General features: G+C 43.3%; 1 protein-coding gene across 2 annotated transcripts in view; it reads left to right on the top strand.

The window, feature by feature from the left end:
- The window catches only part of DNAI1 (dynein axonemal intermediate chain 1), a 275,417-nt gene that overhangs the window by 23,905 nt on the left and 237,761 nt on the right, over nt 1-13,751 (top strand). For both annotated transcript variants that reach the window (XM_073343359.2, XM_078852695.1), the window contains exons 2-5: nt 3,191-3,265; nt 5,624-5,722; nt 7,102-7,182; nt 12,910-13,036. In XM_073343359.2, the coding sequence (XP_073199460.2) occupies nt 3,191-3,265; nt 5,624-5,722; nt 7,102-7,182; nt 12,910-13,036 (382 nt within the window). The remainder of the gene's footprint in view (nt 1-3,190; nt 3,266-5,623; nt 5,723-7,101; nt 7,183-12,909; nt 13,037-13,751) is intronic.

The following is a 13,751-nucleotide window of genomic DNA, read 5'->3' as shown; positions in this document are numbered from 1 at the left end:
TGAGAATGGGAGAATAAATGAAGGGGCTAATTATGGTATTTTTTAAAAAGTTAAAGGTTGACATATGCATAGTGCAATTAGCAGAAGGTCATGGGTTTCAAAGGGAGTTTGTGCTGCTATATCGTCCCTAATTCCCCCCACCCCATGACATGTAGGATTACCCAGTGTCCTGCAATCCCTTCATTACCTGGGGAATCATGACTGGGAGCGTGCAGGGAGGGGACAGTGTTTGCTCCAGTTTCTTTTTGCTTCTGATGAAGTCAGGTTCTTGCTTTCTTCAGCCTCGCTTTTCGTTTTTAATATAGTTACAGATTTTTTTCACTGATTGCTCTTTATGCTGTGTTAATTGAAATATGCCCAACTGCCAGAAACAATTACCTTCAGATTGCCTTGTCAATGCCTTTACTGCCAGATAAATGCATTTACAGACTCATTTACGGGGGGATAGTAAGTAGGCTTGGTTTCCTATTTAAAGCGAGGACTTTGATTTTGAATTGGGTCTAAATTAAATTGTGCTCCGGAAATCTGTTTTAAATTTTGTTGCTTAAGTCACATTAAATTAACGTTCAGCGTGTTCCTTTTAAAATAGAATGTCTACATCAGCTACTACTGCTGGATTGAAACACTATAGAAGGTAGTATTGTCTAATGGTTTGAGTAGAGGCCTGGGAGCCAGGATTCCTGGATTCTTTTCTCTGCTCAGCTACTGACTTCAGTGTGTGACCTTTGGGAAATCTCTTAACCTTTTTGTGTTCTCTCCATATGTGAAGTGGATAATAACAGTTCCTATCTCACGGGATACAGTGAGACCCAGTTAATATTTCATGAAACACTGTGGGATTGGCAGGTGTAAGGTGCTATGTGCCATGTGAGTGCACGTTATTATTATTTTATTATTATTATTCATTTGTTTTATTAGAATGTTAGTTGGGTTTTCTGAGGACACTTGCAAAGTACTTTTGTATCTGTAGTTATTTGAATCCTATCAGCGTTTGGCAGGCATGCTAAAAAGTAAAGTCAGACAATGGTACTTTGGGATTTTTAAAAGAACAGTATCCCAGTAATTTAAAATTAAATGTAAAATATGCTGTTAGGTGACATATTGTGGTTGAGATCTTAATCATGCCAAAGCCAGGAAACCGAAAGTTAAGGTGTCACATCAATCATAGCTTGGCCCCTTCGCACTGTAATGGAGTCAAAACAATTATTTTTTTGGAATATGATTAAATTTAAAGTTGTTGAATTGTCTCTGATTAAACAAGGGTGTAAATGCCTGTGACACTTTCTCAAGGTGTCCAGAACTGTAAATCAATGTATTACCCCTCTGCCTCAGCATAAAAGAGAGCTGCTGGTGCTAAACTGAATGGCAACTCCCAGTCACTCCAGTTTGTTTGCCAGCCCCACAGATTCCTCATGATTCTACCAGTTCCAACTGTGCCTTGAAGGTTAACCCTTGATGTATTTCAGTTCCCAACTCTCTAGAAGTGTCTCCCTGCACCATCCAGCCGTTGACACTGGACACCCACAGAAATGACCAAGTCTGCTGTCTCTAAAGAGACAATGTACACAGCAGCTTGCTTGATTTAGTCAGGAATTCACACTCTGCTTGGTATAATAGTGCCGCGATAGTCTTATGATAAAAGAAAGAGAAGTTTATTAACCAAGATCTAAGTGATACTAAGCAAGAATAATAGAGACAGAAATGGTTCCAAATAAAATGAAAGTAGAACACACTTTTAAGTGACTAAAACTTACCGGGCTACAATCCTTGATGAAGATGAGTTTCTTATGTAAAGCAACCTTTCAGCATCACCCACCCACATGGCAGGGGATCCACTGTTCAAAGTTAGAAAGAGCGCTGACCTCTTTGTCCCCTAGGTGAGGGAAAATCAACATGTCTTTTTGTTGTTCCATGTATTCCTGAAAGTTTATTGTCTTTGTCACGAGAGTCAGGATGAACTCCTGGGGATCAGACTCCAGTATCTTCCCATGCTGATTTCACATTTTCTTGCTAATTTGTTCCTCCTATTTACCTCGGATGAAAATGAACTGCCCATTGTCTCTGGAATCACAATGCTCAATTTACATTAGAGACAGGGAGCTAACTATCCTCCCTCTTGTCTGGAAGAAAACTTGCTTCTCCCTTTGCTTGGTTACAGACTTCAAAGCATAATGTCAGTGAGTATCCACAATTCCTAATATAGTGTTAATACATATATTTCACAATGATAATAATTATTGATTAGTGTGTCACCAGATTGCATTTTATATCGCACACAGTATTCTTGACAGAGAAATACTGTGACAGTAATGTGTTAGGTAAAGTGAGTTTTTCCAGCCCGCCAAGAGTTGCTGATACAGAGTAGTGAGCCGCCAGTGGGACTCTGTGTCATGACTCCCCATTTTCTGAACAGAAGGAATGTATAGATCTGCCCCTACGTTAAAGTTCTGAGATGCCCTTTTCCAGAATAAACTTCCCTGAGACCTTGCTAGTGTTGGTAGCATCTTATCCTGTGGGAAGGGCAAACAACACTGAAAGTTTCAGGAGAAAACCTTGGTCTAGTATAATCTGTGTTACCACATGAGTCATCATGTAAAATGATTTGTCTGAAGAATTCCTACTCTAGAGGCCTAACAAATAACAGAATTATAGATATAAGAGATGAGAAGGTCATATTAGAGTCATGTCCATCTTCCTGCCAAACAGGATGTGTTCTGTTCCCTAGATACATTCAGTATACTTTTTAAAATGGCATTTTTTGGCCGTTATGGATCCTATGGCATATTTTTTGAAAGAGCAGGAATAACAGCACTGATGACCTGGCTAAATTTCATAATTACGTTCTGCAGGCTTAAATTTGTCCTTTGGTTTCAATTTCATATGGAATTGTTCAGTTTCTGTCCTGAACTGTCACGTCATCTTCCTGCGTGCTATTAAATTTCTGGTTTGTTATAGTCCAGAAGTGGATGCTTTTCAGTGGGGGGGGGCGAAATGATTCATATATAGAGTTTTGAATCAGTTTGTAGAATGTCCTGGGATCCTTGGATGAAGATGCTATAGAAACATTAGTTGTTATTATTGTAACAAGCCTGGGTGGGCTTGTCTCAGTTCTTATTTCTGCTTGGGTTATATCAGGAAAGTGGTTATAAACTTCTACATTGGTTTTACATTTTGTATGTATTTGTTTTAGAGCCAAGGTGGACAAATAGGACCAGCAGTTAAGCCAGTACAATCAAGGACTGCCAAAAGCATCTCAAAAAAACGGGTAAGAGTCACAACTTGTCACTAAATCCCAAACTTTCTGAGTGACTGCATTTCTCTACATCCATGAGTAGCAAAGTAGATTCCATTTCAATAATGGCCAACTTGATATAACTGGTGACATTTAAATTTATTTAGCAATAGAGGGTTGTTCTAGACTCTCATTAAGAAGGGAATTACATCAGCAAATTAGAGTATAAAATGGAAATTAAAACTAAAGCACATTTAAGACCCTCCACCCAGTCTGCCCTATTTCATTTCCCTTTCCTTTCAAGAAAACTAGAATGTGCAAACAGTGAATTTCCTTGGTACATGGCATGTAGCCAACATAGCATTACCTGGCCATGCTCATTGGGCCCCACAGTTATCATCAGTCATTGCTAGGCGCATGTAGATATTGTACAGTGCTTTGTACTCTTATGGTGTTGTACAAATAACAATCTTATACTGAGGCAGCAACTCCCAGAAACCGTAACACTGCATCATGAGGATCTTACACTGTGATTATATTTTGGCTCACAGTGTCAAACGGAACTGGGGAGTTTGTGTGAGTGTTCCCTTCTCACTGAAGCATTGTCATGGCTGTTTGGAGGGATGGGGCAGGATCCAAGGGTCTTTGTTTAGTTTGCTGAGCATTCCTCTTACTGCCTTGTGTGGCAGGCAGCATTCGTATGATCATTATTGCAGTCAATCTGCTGGAGACCTGGCATGCATGAGAAGTTTAGACTCTGTACATTGCTTTAAGGCCACAGGTTGCATATCTCTGGACTAAGAGATGTAAAGTTTAATAGAACTGAGGCAAATGTATTTAAGAGAAAGATGGATTTATTTTAAATTCAACTCATTAGACATTCCAATTTAACGGGAAAAAGTGCCCCAAACTGTTATACCCTTTAATCAGTGACTTGGTGCTCTGCAAGTATAATGGTAATGAAAAGGAATGTAAATTAATCCATACAGTGATCAGTTTTCTATTAGTGATGTAACATAATGACACCATCAAGCACCACACCCCAGTGAAAGCATCTGTCTGTGCTATGGCCGTGCAGCTAGGATGTTTGCTTGTACTGTGGTGTAACGCCTGCTGACCTTTACAAGAAAATGGTTAACATTGCTCTACCTAAAATATGATCCCTAAATCTTTATATCTGAAATAATTTCTAGGTGTAGCTTATGTAACAACATTTGAGAAATAACTGCTGGTCCTTTACTGAGCCATTGAGCAGTCTCAGTTTAGAGCATCAATGTAATATGTTCTGCATTATGGCTCTCTTAGAGATTGGGTGTAATATGAGCAAGAGAACTAGAGTCGTCATCTTTTAAAACGTGAAGATTAAATAAAAAAACTGCTGCTCTTGTTTTGAAAAGGGAAAGAAATGATCTTCAGACATGACAGGCAATTTTGACCATAACCAAGGGCCTGATCATGGTTCAAAAAAGAACTAGATAAGTTCATGGAGGATAGGTCCATCAATGGCTATTAGCCAATGATGGGCAGGGATGGTGTCCCTAGCCTCGGTTTGTCAGAAGCTGGGAATGAGTGACAGGGGATGGGTCACTTGATGATGACCTGTTCTGTTCATTCCCTCTGCGGCACCTTATTACCTGGGGTTATCAGAACCCCCAATAGGGACAACTTAACTATTTCACTCCAGGTGGTATAAGGAATAAATCAACAGGAACTCAGCGATTCTGTCAGATCAAGGAGAAATGCAAGTAAGCATGCTTTTGTCTAACACTTATTAGTTATTAGATTTAAGCACACACAGACATAAGCACTAGGTTTAGAACATCCCAGATATTTACCTATATTCTGAGATGGTATTGAGTAATCAACGACAGGTCAGTGCTGGCCAAACGCCTTCCTGCCAGGGAGTACATATGTCAGGAAAGCGCTGATTAGCAAAACTGCCAGTAGTTATGACCTTGCTTCTGAAAGTCTGTCTCCAAATTAATCCTCAACTATGTGGGGTTCTCGTTCATTAATTCACAGTGGCTGTGTGCACATAATATAATTGCAATTAGCTTGATCACATTCTGGGGTATATACACCCCTCAAATCCAGGGCAACAACCTGGCATTGGCCACTTTTGGAAGACGGGATACTGGGCTAGATGGATATTTGGTCTGTATGGCTGTTTTTATGTTCTTAATGATCCTGAGCACCTTGTAGGTTCATTCAGTGGCAGCTATGGCAACTCAGCACCTTTCGAGGCCCACAAGGTCTGTGTTAGCTAAGTCTGGCCAAACCTTCATTTAGAGAGGTCAGACTGAGATCAGCTGCTTCCCTACTTTCATCCCCTCACACCTCTGGAACCGTCCCCATCTCAGTGCATTAATGGGTTTGTTGCTCCTATGCTAGGATGAAGATGCATCCACTGAAGTGGGAGAGGGGGCAGATGAATGGACACAGTCAAAAACTCTACTCAAACCCCCGGACCAACTGGAGTTGACCGAAGCTGTGAGTAAAAGCGTATTTGGGGTTTTCATGAGTTTTTTACACAAAAGCAGAATCCCTGCTTTTGATAGAGTTTCTGTTATAGCAAACACTTCACTGAGTTTTTAGTGCACTGCTTCTGCTGTTTAAAACAAAATTGCCTTCAGCAGTACAAGCTGGAGAGCATTACCTGAAGGAACCTTCTGGGGCCAATGGGCTAGAAGAGAGACAATGTCCTTGAGGAGAAGATTTCTCCCCTGTTCTTCCATTGGGGTGGTGGAACAGGGTTTCCCCTGGTGGAACAGCCCATAAGGTCCACCAGCAAGCTCTGAGCATCCCAGAGACCAGCAGGATTCTGCGGCCTTTTGTGTTGAGGGTCCTAGAGCTCTGGCCTTGCTCCTTGGCAGCATGGCTCCAATGGAACCACAGAGCCAGGGACATCCCTGTCCACAGCTGCCTCCAGATTCTCCGCTCAAAGGGGGATCCCCGCTGCAAATGGTGGGCCATATAAAAGTGACACAGCCTTACGCTATTCATACTTTGTACTGTGATCTCCGTAGGGTCAACAGAGGAAAGATGTGTGTCGTCCCCAAGTCCTCCTACTCTCTATATAAATGGTGCTGTTATTAACCAAGGGGCAAATGCTGCAAACACTTGCTACTGAGCTTAGTGCTTACAACTTGTTTTGGATTGCACGCTCTTCAAGGCAGGGTCTGTGTATGGAAAGCGCTTACCACTTTGTGGGTGCTACTACCGTCTAAATATCTCATAATACTAAAGAATCTATGGGTATGCCTACACTTTGAGATGGAGGGGTAATTTCCAGCTTGAGGAGACACATCCCCACTAGCTCTGATTATGTTAGTATGTTAAAAGCGGTGGTGGTACGGGCAGCAGAAGTGGCTAGCTGCCCTGAGTAAGTATACATCCGAGACGCTAGGCATGTAGTCAGGTGGTTAGCCTGTCCCACCACCATAGCTACTGCAGCTATGCACTATTATTAGCATGCAAGTTTGATCAGAGCTAGTGCAGGTTTGTCTCCTCAAGCTGGAATTGACACCTCCAGCTTGAAGGGTAGACTTGCTCTAAGTAATCCCTTTGAAGTGAATGGAGCTACCCATGATAGTAAGCATTATGCCCAGTAGTGGTTGCAAGATGGGGCCCTAACACGGCACATTCTGAACTAACTTTGCCACAGCCATTGTTCCTCCTGGAAGCAAAAGCTTTTGCTGAGATGTCCATTGCTGTTTGAACACAAGGGAAATGAGCTTGAGGAACCTGGAGATCTTTTTATACTATATGTTCCATTCTATGCATCCGATGAAGTAGGCTTTATACTATATATTACTGTTCCAGCTTTAAGAGCGGGCTTGTATTTATGGCTCTGTTTTTCCATTCCAAAGGAATTAAAAGAGGAAGTTACACGCATCCTGACAGCCAATAATCCACATGCTCCCCAGAATATCGTCCGATACAGCTTTAGGGTAAGTGCCGAATGGTCTGTAAATCCAGATTCTGGTGGCAGACATTTGCTGATTTGTGCTTAACTCAATTTATAACAAGGTAACATGTATTTTAGTGTGGATTTACTTTATTTACCATATACTACTAGCAGTTCCTCAAGGGCTTTTGCAGAGGATAAAAGTCTATAAACATTAACATAATTGAGATGGCAGTTACTCAACAAGTTCTGAAAGTGAATGTAATTCGTGCAGTTAATCTCATCTGATAAATTATTCCATTCAGTAGTGATGAGAGGAGAGAGAGGATTCTTTACAGTCGGTAGTGCATTTATAACTCAATATCTTCATAGCATGTTCCAGTCTCATGAAAATATATGAGAGTTCAAAAATATGTTTTGTGCAATCAATGCCAATTCAGGGCCAAAGTGGGGAAATTAGTCACCAGCCTGAGCTGCAGAGACCCATGGGAAAGCTCCAGGAAGGATTGTGCCTTATGAAGTCCAATTCCTCCTTTCAGCTTTCCAGTGCAGAAGGTGCATGCCCATTCTTCATCCGTGTGGAGCGTCCTACTCCCCCAGCATGTTCAGCTAGCTCTGTGGGTTCTAGAAGGGGAGGGAGGAGTCATGGCCATGCCTCCTCTTCTCCCTCCTTGGGGTGGTTTGCACCCCCTGGGGCATGTGGAGGGAGCAGTCCCCACAGTGTCCCAGCTGCAGTACTTCAGTTGTCCCTAGCCCTTGAGTAGGGAGCTCAAAGATTTGGGAAGGCACTTTGTTCTCTGGCCTCATTCCTGTGCGCCTGCGCAAGGGCCAGGGATAATTTGGCCATGTATTTACTCTATCTAAGAAAAGAAATTTAACTAGTGAGAGGAGCATCTGGCCCACAGGGAGCAGATATGGGGCCACAGCTTCCTCTCCATTACGTTGGCATGATTTCGCTGACTCCAGTGTTGTGGCTGTGTGTACCAGAGAGGAGAATGTGACCCAGGGGGATGAGTTATTCATGCCTTCAGGACCTTCTCAATGACTGCAATGGGCTTGAAGTGGGGCTATGAGACTTCCCTTGAAGCTGTAGTACAATTAGCTCAGAATAAAGCAGTGTTTGTTTTAACGAGCATTGTTACATTAGCACTTTGAGTCTGCAATGTCTTCCTGTTGCTTTTGGGTGCCACTTAAGGTGTTGATATTGATCTACAGAGCCCTATATGGTTTGAGTCTTAGGGTATGTAATGAAGGTGCAATTGTCGCCAGCGGAGACATAGCCGTGCTAGCTTTAATCTAGCTATCCTGAGTAACAACAGTAGAGTAGACACGGCAGCATGGGCTTAAGCACAGGTTACACCCCCCACGTTAATAGGTATTATGTGCATTGTATTAATATTGTATATATTGTATTAAATATGAACAGTTATCCTAAGTGACACATATTATGCTCTTCCCACAATTCTGTTAACTTATGTCAAGATATCTATGTCTATATTCCTCAATACTCTGCAAAACTAAACATAGCTTTTGGCATGAGCAAATATGAAACCTGTTAAAAGCTAGATTCATGAAGGATGTGTCCTAGTACAGGTTGAGTTGTGCTTTCATGGCTCTTAACACTTGAAATGTGGGATCCAAACCTAATGAGAAGAAATATACGTCATGGGATAAGAAGAACATGGTAAAAAGTTGATGGGTGAATTTGAGTCTTGGGTGATGTATAGAGAGTGCTTTTAGCTCGTAAAGAACCATGCTATAAATACGGCTAGGTTTGAATGCATATTTGGGAGCACACCTGCTGTGTAAGGTGAACTGCACACTTCAAGAAAACTGCTTCCCGGAAGGAGTGGTACGTATGCCTCCTTTCTGCATTTTACTACTTTGTCTTTAGACAATAAATGGGCTAAGTTTGGTTATTTGGTGTTGAACATTTTTACTAATATACTGCAAGTATAGTCAAGCAATTGGGTATATTTTAGACAACAAGACTATGTACGCAGGCTCCCTAGCAGGCTTGCACTCTGGTTGCTAGCTTGTGCTGATGCCCATGCCACCACATCTTCACTACTATTGTTACCTGTGCTAGCTAGATTAAAGCTAGAGTGGGTACGCCTACCTGTGCTACAATCAGACCTTCACTTGCAGTGTAGATGTACCCCGAGACTTTGCATCATTGCAACAGCTGAAGTTAGCTGGTGTGCTGCTCTTGCTGACAGCCACAGATTTGGCCATCTGGTAGAGGGCCCTGTCATGGGGGAAACCATCCCTTTAAGAAGGAAGAGGCCAATGCACCTGTGACTTATTAGCTGCCTCCCAGTTGGGGTGAAAAGAAAACACTTGAGCCATATAAATGGGGGGAGATTGAGACAGTGGAAGGTTTAGTCAGGAAAAGGGCAAGTGAGAGCTGCATGGGAGTGAAAGACTGGCCGGTGAAAGCTGCCAGAGACCAGGAGACTGTAGGAGATTTCTGAAGGAAGCTGTTGTTGGTTGCCCGGGGAAGGCTAACAGCAGGAGAGCAGCAGAGAGATCTGGCTGACCTCCTCAAGCCAGAGAGCCAGTCCTGGTAGAAGGAAAGGAGAGAGCCCAGGTGTGGTGGAAGATGCCAGTGTGTGGTATGTGTTACGTCTGTGGACTAGATGTTGTGTTTTAAGGACGATCTGCACAGTGGGTGATAAATGGACTATGGTTTTGGGCTTCTGATATATATAAAAGCACTATGTTTTCGTATAAACCAGCCCAAAGGAGAGGTATTATTGAGGCAGGTTAACAGGCCAGAGGGAGTGAGGGATGCCCCCCTGGTGGGGGTGAACTTCCAGCAGAGAGACTGTGAGGGTCCCCACTGGGAAGTGTGAGGTTGCACTCTACCTGGAAGGGCTGGGGTGGCTGTCCTGGTAAAAGGACAGGAGAAGACACAGTTGAAGAGCCCAGGTGTGGTGGAAGATGCTGGCGTGTGGTGTGGGCTATCTTGGTGTGGACTAGAGGATGTGGGATTTTAAGGACTATATACACTGGGGTGTGAGAAATGGACTATGTTTGGACTCTTATTATGGAACATTTGAACATATTTTGGTAACAAACTGGCCCCAAAGAGGAGCATTACTGAGGCAAGAAAGTTAGTGTGGAGTTCCTGTGAGTCTGAGAGAGGGAAACTGAGGCAGGTGCACCTGTTCTGCTGCAGCCTGCTGCTGAAGGGTGCTCCACATGGGTCTGCCTTATTACAAGCCTTTACTTGGCAACATGCTCCACCATAGGTCAGATAAGTTGCCTTTCAGAGCATGAATTTTACACTGGTGTAAGTGACAGGAGAATCAGGCCCCAGGTGTGTTTTCCACACGTCCTAGCTGTTTTGTGTGCTGGTGACAGTGATGGTGTTGGGGAAGGTGTTACCATTGCCAGCACCATCTAATCCAACGTTGTGATGGAAGACTGATTTGTTCCCAACAAAGAATGTGTCTTGCGTTGTTGGGGTTTTTTTTGGTTCCATATTGTTACTGACTATGAAGCAGCAGAGAATTTGGTATAATCATAGAATCATAGAATATCAGGGTTGGAAGGGACCCCAGAAGGTCATCTAGTCCAACCCCCTGCTCAAAGCAGGACCAATTCCCAGTTAAATCATCCCAGCCAGGGCTTTGTCAAGTCTGACCTTAAAAACCTCTAAGGAAGGAGATTCCACCACCTCCCTAGGTAACGCATTCCAGTGTTTCACCACCCTCTTAGTGAAAAAGTTTTTCCTAATATCCAATCTAAACCTCCCCCACTGCAACTTGAGACCATTACTCCTCGTTCTGTCATCTGCTACCATTGAGAACAGTCTAGAGCCATCCTCTTTGGAACCCCCTTTCAGGTAGTTGAAAGCAGCTATCAAATCCCCCCTCATTCTTCTCTTCTGCAGGCTAAACAATCCCAGCTCCCTCAGCCTCTCCTCATAACTCATGTGTTCCAGTCCCCTAATCATTTTTGTTGCCCTTCGCTGGACTCTCTCCAATTTATCCACATCCTTCTTGAAGTGTGGGGCCCAAAACTGGACACAGTACTCCAGATGAGGCCTCACCAATGTCAAATAGAGGGGAACGATCACGTCCCTCGATCTGCTCGCTATGCCCCTACTTATACATCCCAAAATGCCATTGGCCTTCTTGGCAACAAGGGCACACTGCTGACTCATATCCAGCTTCTCGTCCACTGTCACCCCTAGGTCCTTTTCCGCAGAACTGCTGCCTAGCCATTCGGTCCCTAGTCTGTAGCTGTGCATTGGGTTCTTCCGTCCCAAGTGCAGGACCCTGCACTTATCCTTATTGAACCTCATCAGATTTCTTTTGGCCCAATCCTCCAATTTGTCTAGGTCTTTCTGTATCCTATCCCTCCCCTCCAGCGTATCTACCACTCCTCCCATAATCTTCAGATATTAATTTGAGCCTGTTGTACTGGCAGTTGGAAGATCTTGTTCTAGCCTATAAACTGAGCATGAGGGATGTGAAAGCCATTGACAGTGTTTGCATTAGGGAAAAAAGGTGACAGGATGCACCCTGAAAGGGCTAGCATCCCCCAACTTTTACTCCACAGGTTTCAATTGGCAACACTGATTAACTGGCATAACTGGCTCAGGGATTTGATCCAAAACTCACTGAAGTCAGCAGAATCAGACCTAAATCCCTCCAATTTGAACATGGATGAACTTCCTTGAAATGTCCCTGATTTTTCCCTCCCCGCTTGCCTACCCCAACCTGGCCCCTCATATTGTTTATTTGTGGTCCTGTATACTTTGAGGCTGTCATAAATATAAAGGGAAGGGTAAACACCTTTAAATCCCTCCTGGCCAGAGGCAAAACCCTTTCACTGTAAAGGGTTAAGAAGCTAAGATAACCTTGCTGGCACCTGACCAAAATGACCAATGAGGAGACAAGATACTTTCAAAGCTGGGGGGTCGGGGGGGGGAAGGGTTCTCTCTGTCTGTGTGATGCTTTTGCCGGGACCAGAGCAGGAATGCAGGTCAGAACTCCTGTAAAGAGTTACTAAGCAATCTAGTTAGATATGCATTAGATTCTGTTTTGTTTAAATGGCTGATAAAATAAGCTGTGCTGAATGGAATGGATATTCCTGTTTTTGTGTCTTTTTGTAACTTAGAGAATTCCTCTAGGCAAAACCTTCTGTTTTGAATCTGATTACCCTTTAAGGTATTTATCATCCTGATTTTAGAGAGGTGATTCTTTTACTTTTTCTTTAATTAAAATTCTTCTTTTAAGAACTTGATTGCTTTTTCATTGTTCTTAAGATCCAAGGGTTTGGGTCTGTGTTCACCTATGCAAATTGGTGAGGATTTTTATCAAGCCTTCCCCAGGAAAGGGGGTGTAGGGCTTGAGGGGATTTGGGGGGGAAAGACGTTTCCAAGTGGGCTCTTTCCCTGTTATTTTTGTTCAATGCTTGGTGGTGGCAGCAATAAGGTCCAGGGACAAAAGGTAAAATAATTTGTACCTTGAGGAAGTTTTAACCTAAGCTGGTAAAAATAAGCTTAGGGGGTTTTTCATGCAGGTCCCCACATCTGTACCCTAGAGTTCAGAGTGGGGAAGGAACCTTGACAGAGGCATAAACAGCAGTCTCAGCACTATGTTGGCTTGGGACCTGCAGTGAAAACAAAGGTGAATAACAAATGCACCCGTTTTATCAATATACAACCTGATCAGCTTTACTGTCTACAGGCAAAGATTGTGCCCGATAAAATCATTAGTCTGTCCAGATTTGATTTTTTTGTCTTCCTCCTCTGTAGGAACGAGCATACAAGCCAATAAGCTATGTGGACCAACTGGCTATTCACTTCTCCTTAGATGGGAACCTGTTACTCAGAGACTCAGATGAAGGCAGACGGCAGAGTGCCAGAGTATGCTTGGAACCAGGTAGGTTTATGGGACACTGATTCAGTAAGCGCTGGTGTAGCTTATTCTGTGTGTGACAGTGAGCACGCTGCAATCTGAGGCCCGGGAATGGAGCAGCACTTATTTCTGCTAGCAGTCTTCTTTGCAGAAAAATACTGTTTAAAACACAAACTGTGTATTTGCCACTTCTGACAGTCTGCAAGCCAGGTCTGCGCTAATACAAGGAGCTAAGACTTTCAAAGCACTCTAGAGGATTTAGACAATCTTCCACCCAAATTAATGGGAGATATGTGTCTAAACCCTTAGGCCTTGTGTACACTACACAGTTTTGTTAGCAAAAGCTGCCTTTTGCTGACAAAACAGTGGAGGTGAGCACATGACAAAGCTGCTTTTGGTGGCAAAACTTTGCTGTTTTGCCTACAAAATAAAACCACCTCAGCAAGAGGCATAAAGCTTTTTTGTGGCAATATTAAAGCGACAAAGCTGTCAGTGTAGATGCAGCTGTTCATTATGTCGCCATATTTGGCCTCCCCCAGTATCCCACAATGCATGCCGTCACCGCTCTGCTCGCTATTTTGAACTCTGCTGCCCTGCATCTAGCTACACAGGCATGCGCCACTCCCCTTTTAAAGCTCCGGGAAGCTTTGACATATCTCAGCGTGGAGAACTCACAGCTGAGGAGGCTGTGGGAGAACTCGGGAGGGAATCACAGAACCATTAATGTGGAATGACAGGT

The sequence above is a fragment of the Lepidochelys kempii genome, chromosome 5, assembly GCF_965140285.1.
Source record: "Lepidochelys kempii isolate rLepKem1 chromosome 5, rLepKem1.hap1, whole genome shotgun sequence".
NCBI classification, from domain to species: Eukaryota; Metazoa; Chordata; order Testudines; family Cheloniidae; genus Lepidochelys; species Lepidochelys kempii.
Note: the sequence above shows the minus strand (reverse complement) of the source record. Positions and strands in the feature narration are given on the sequence as shown.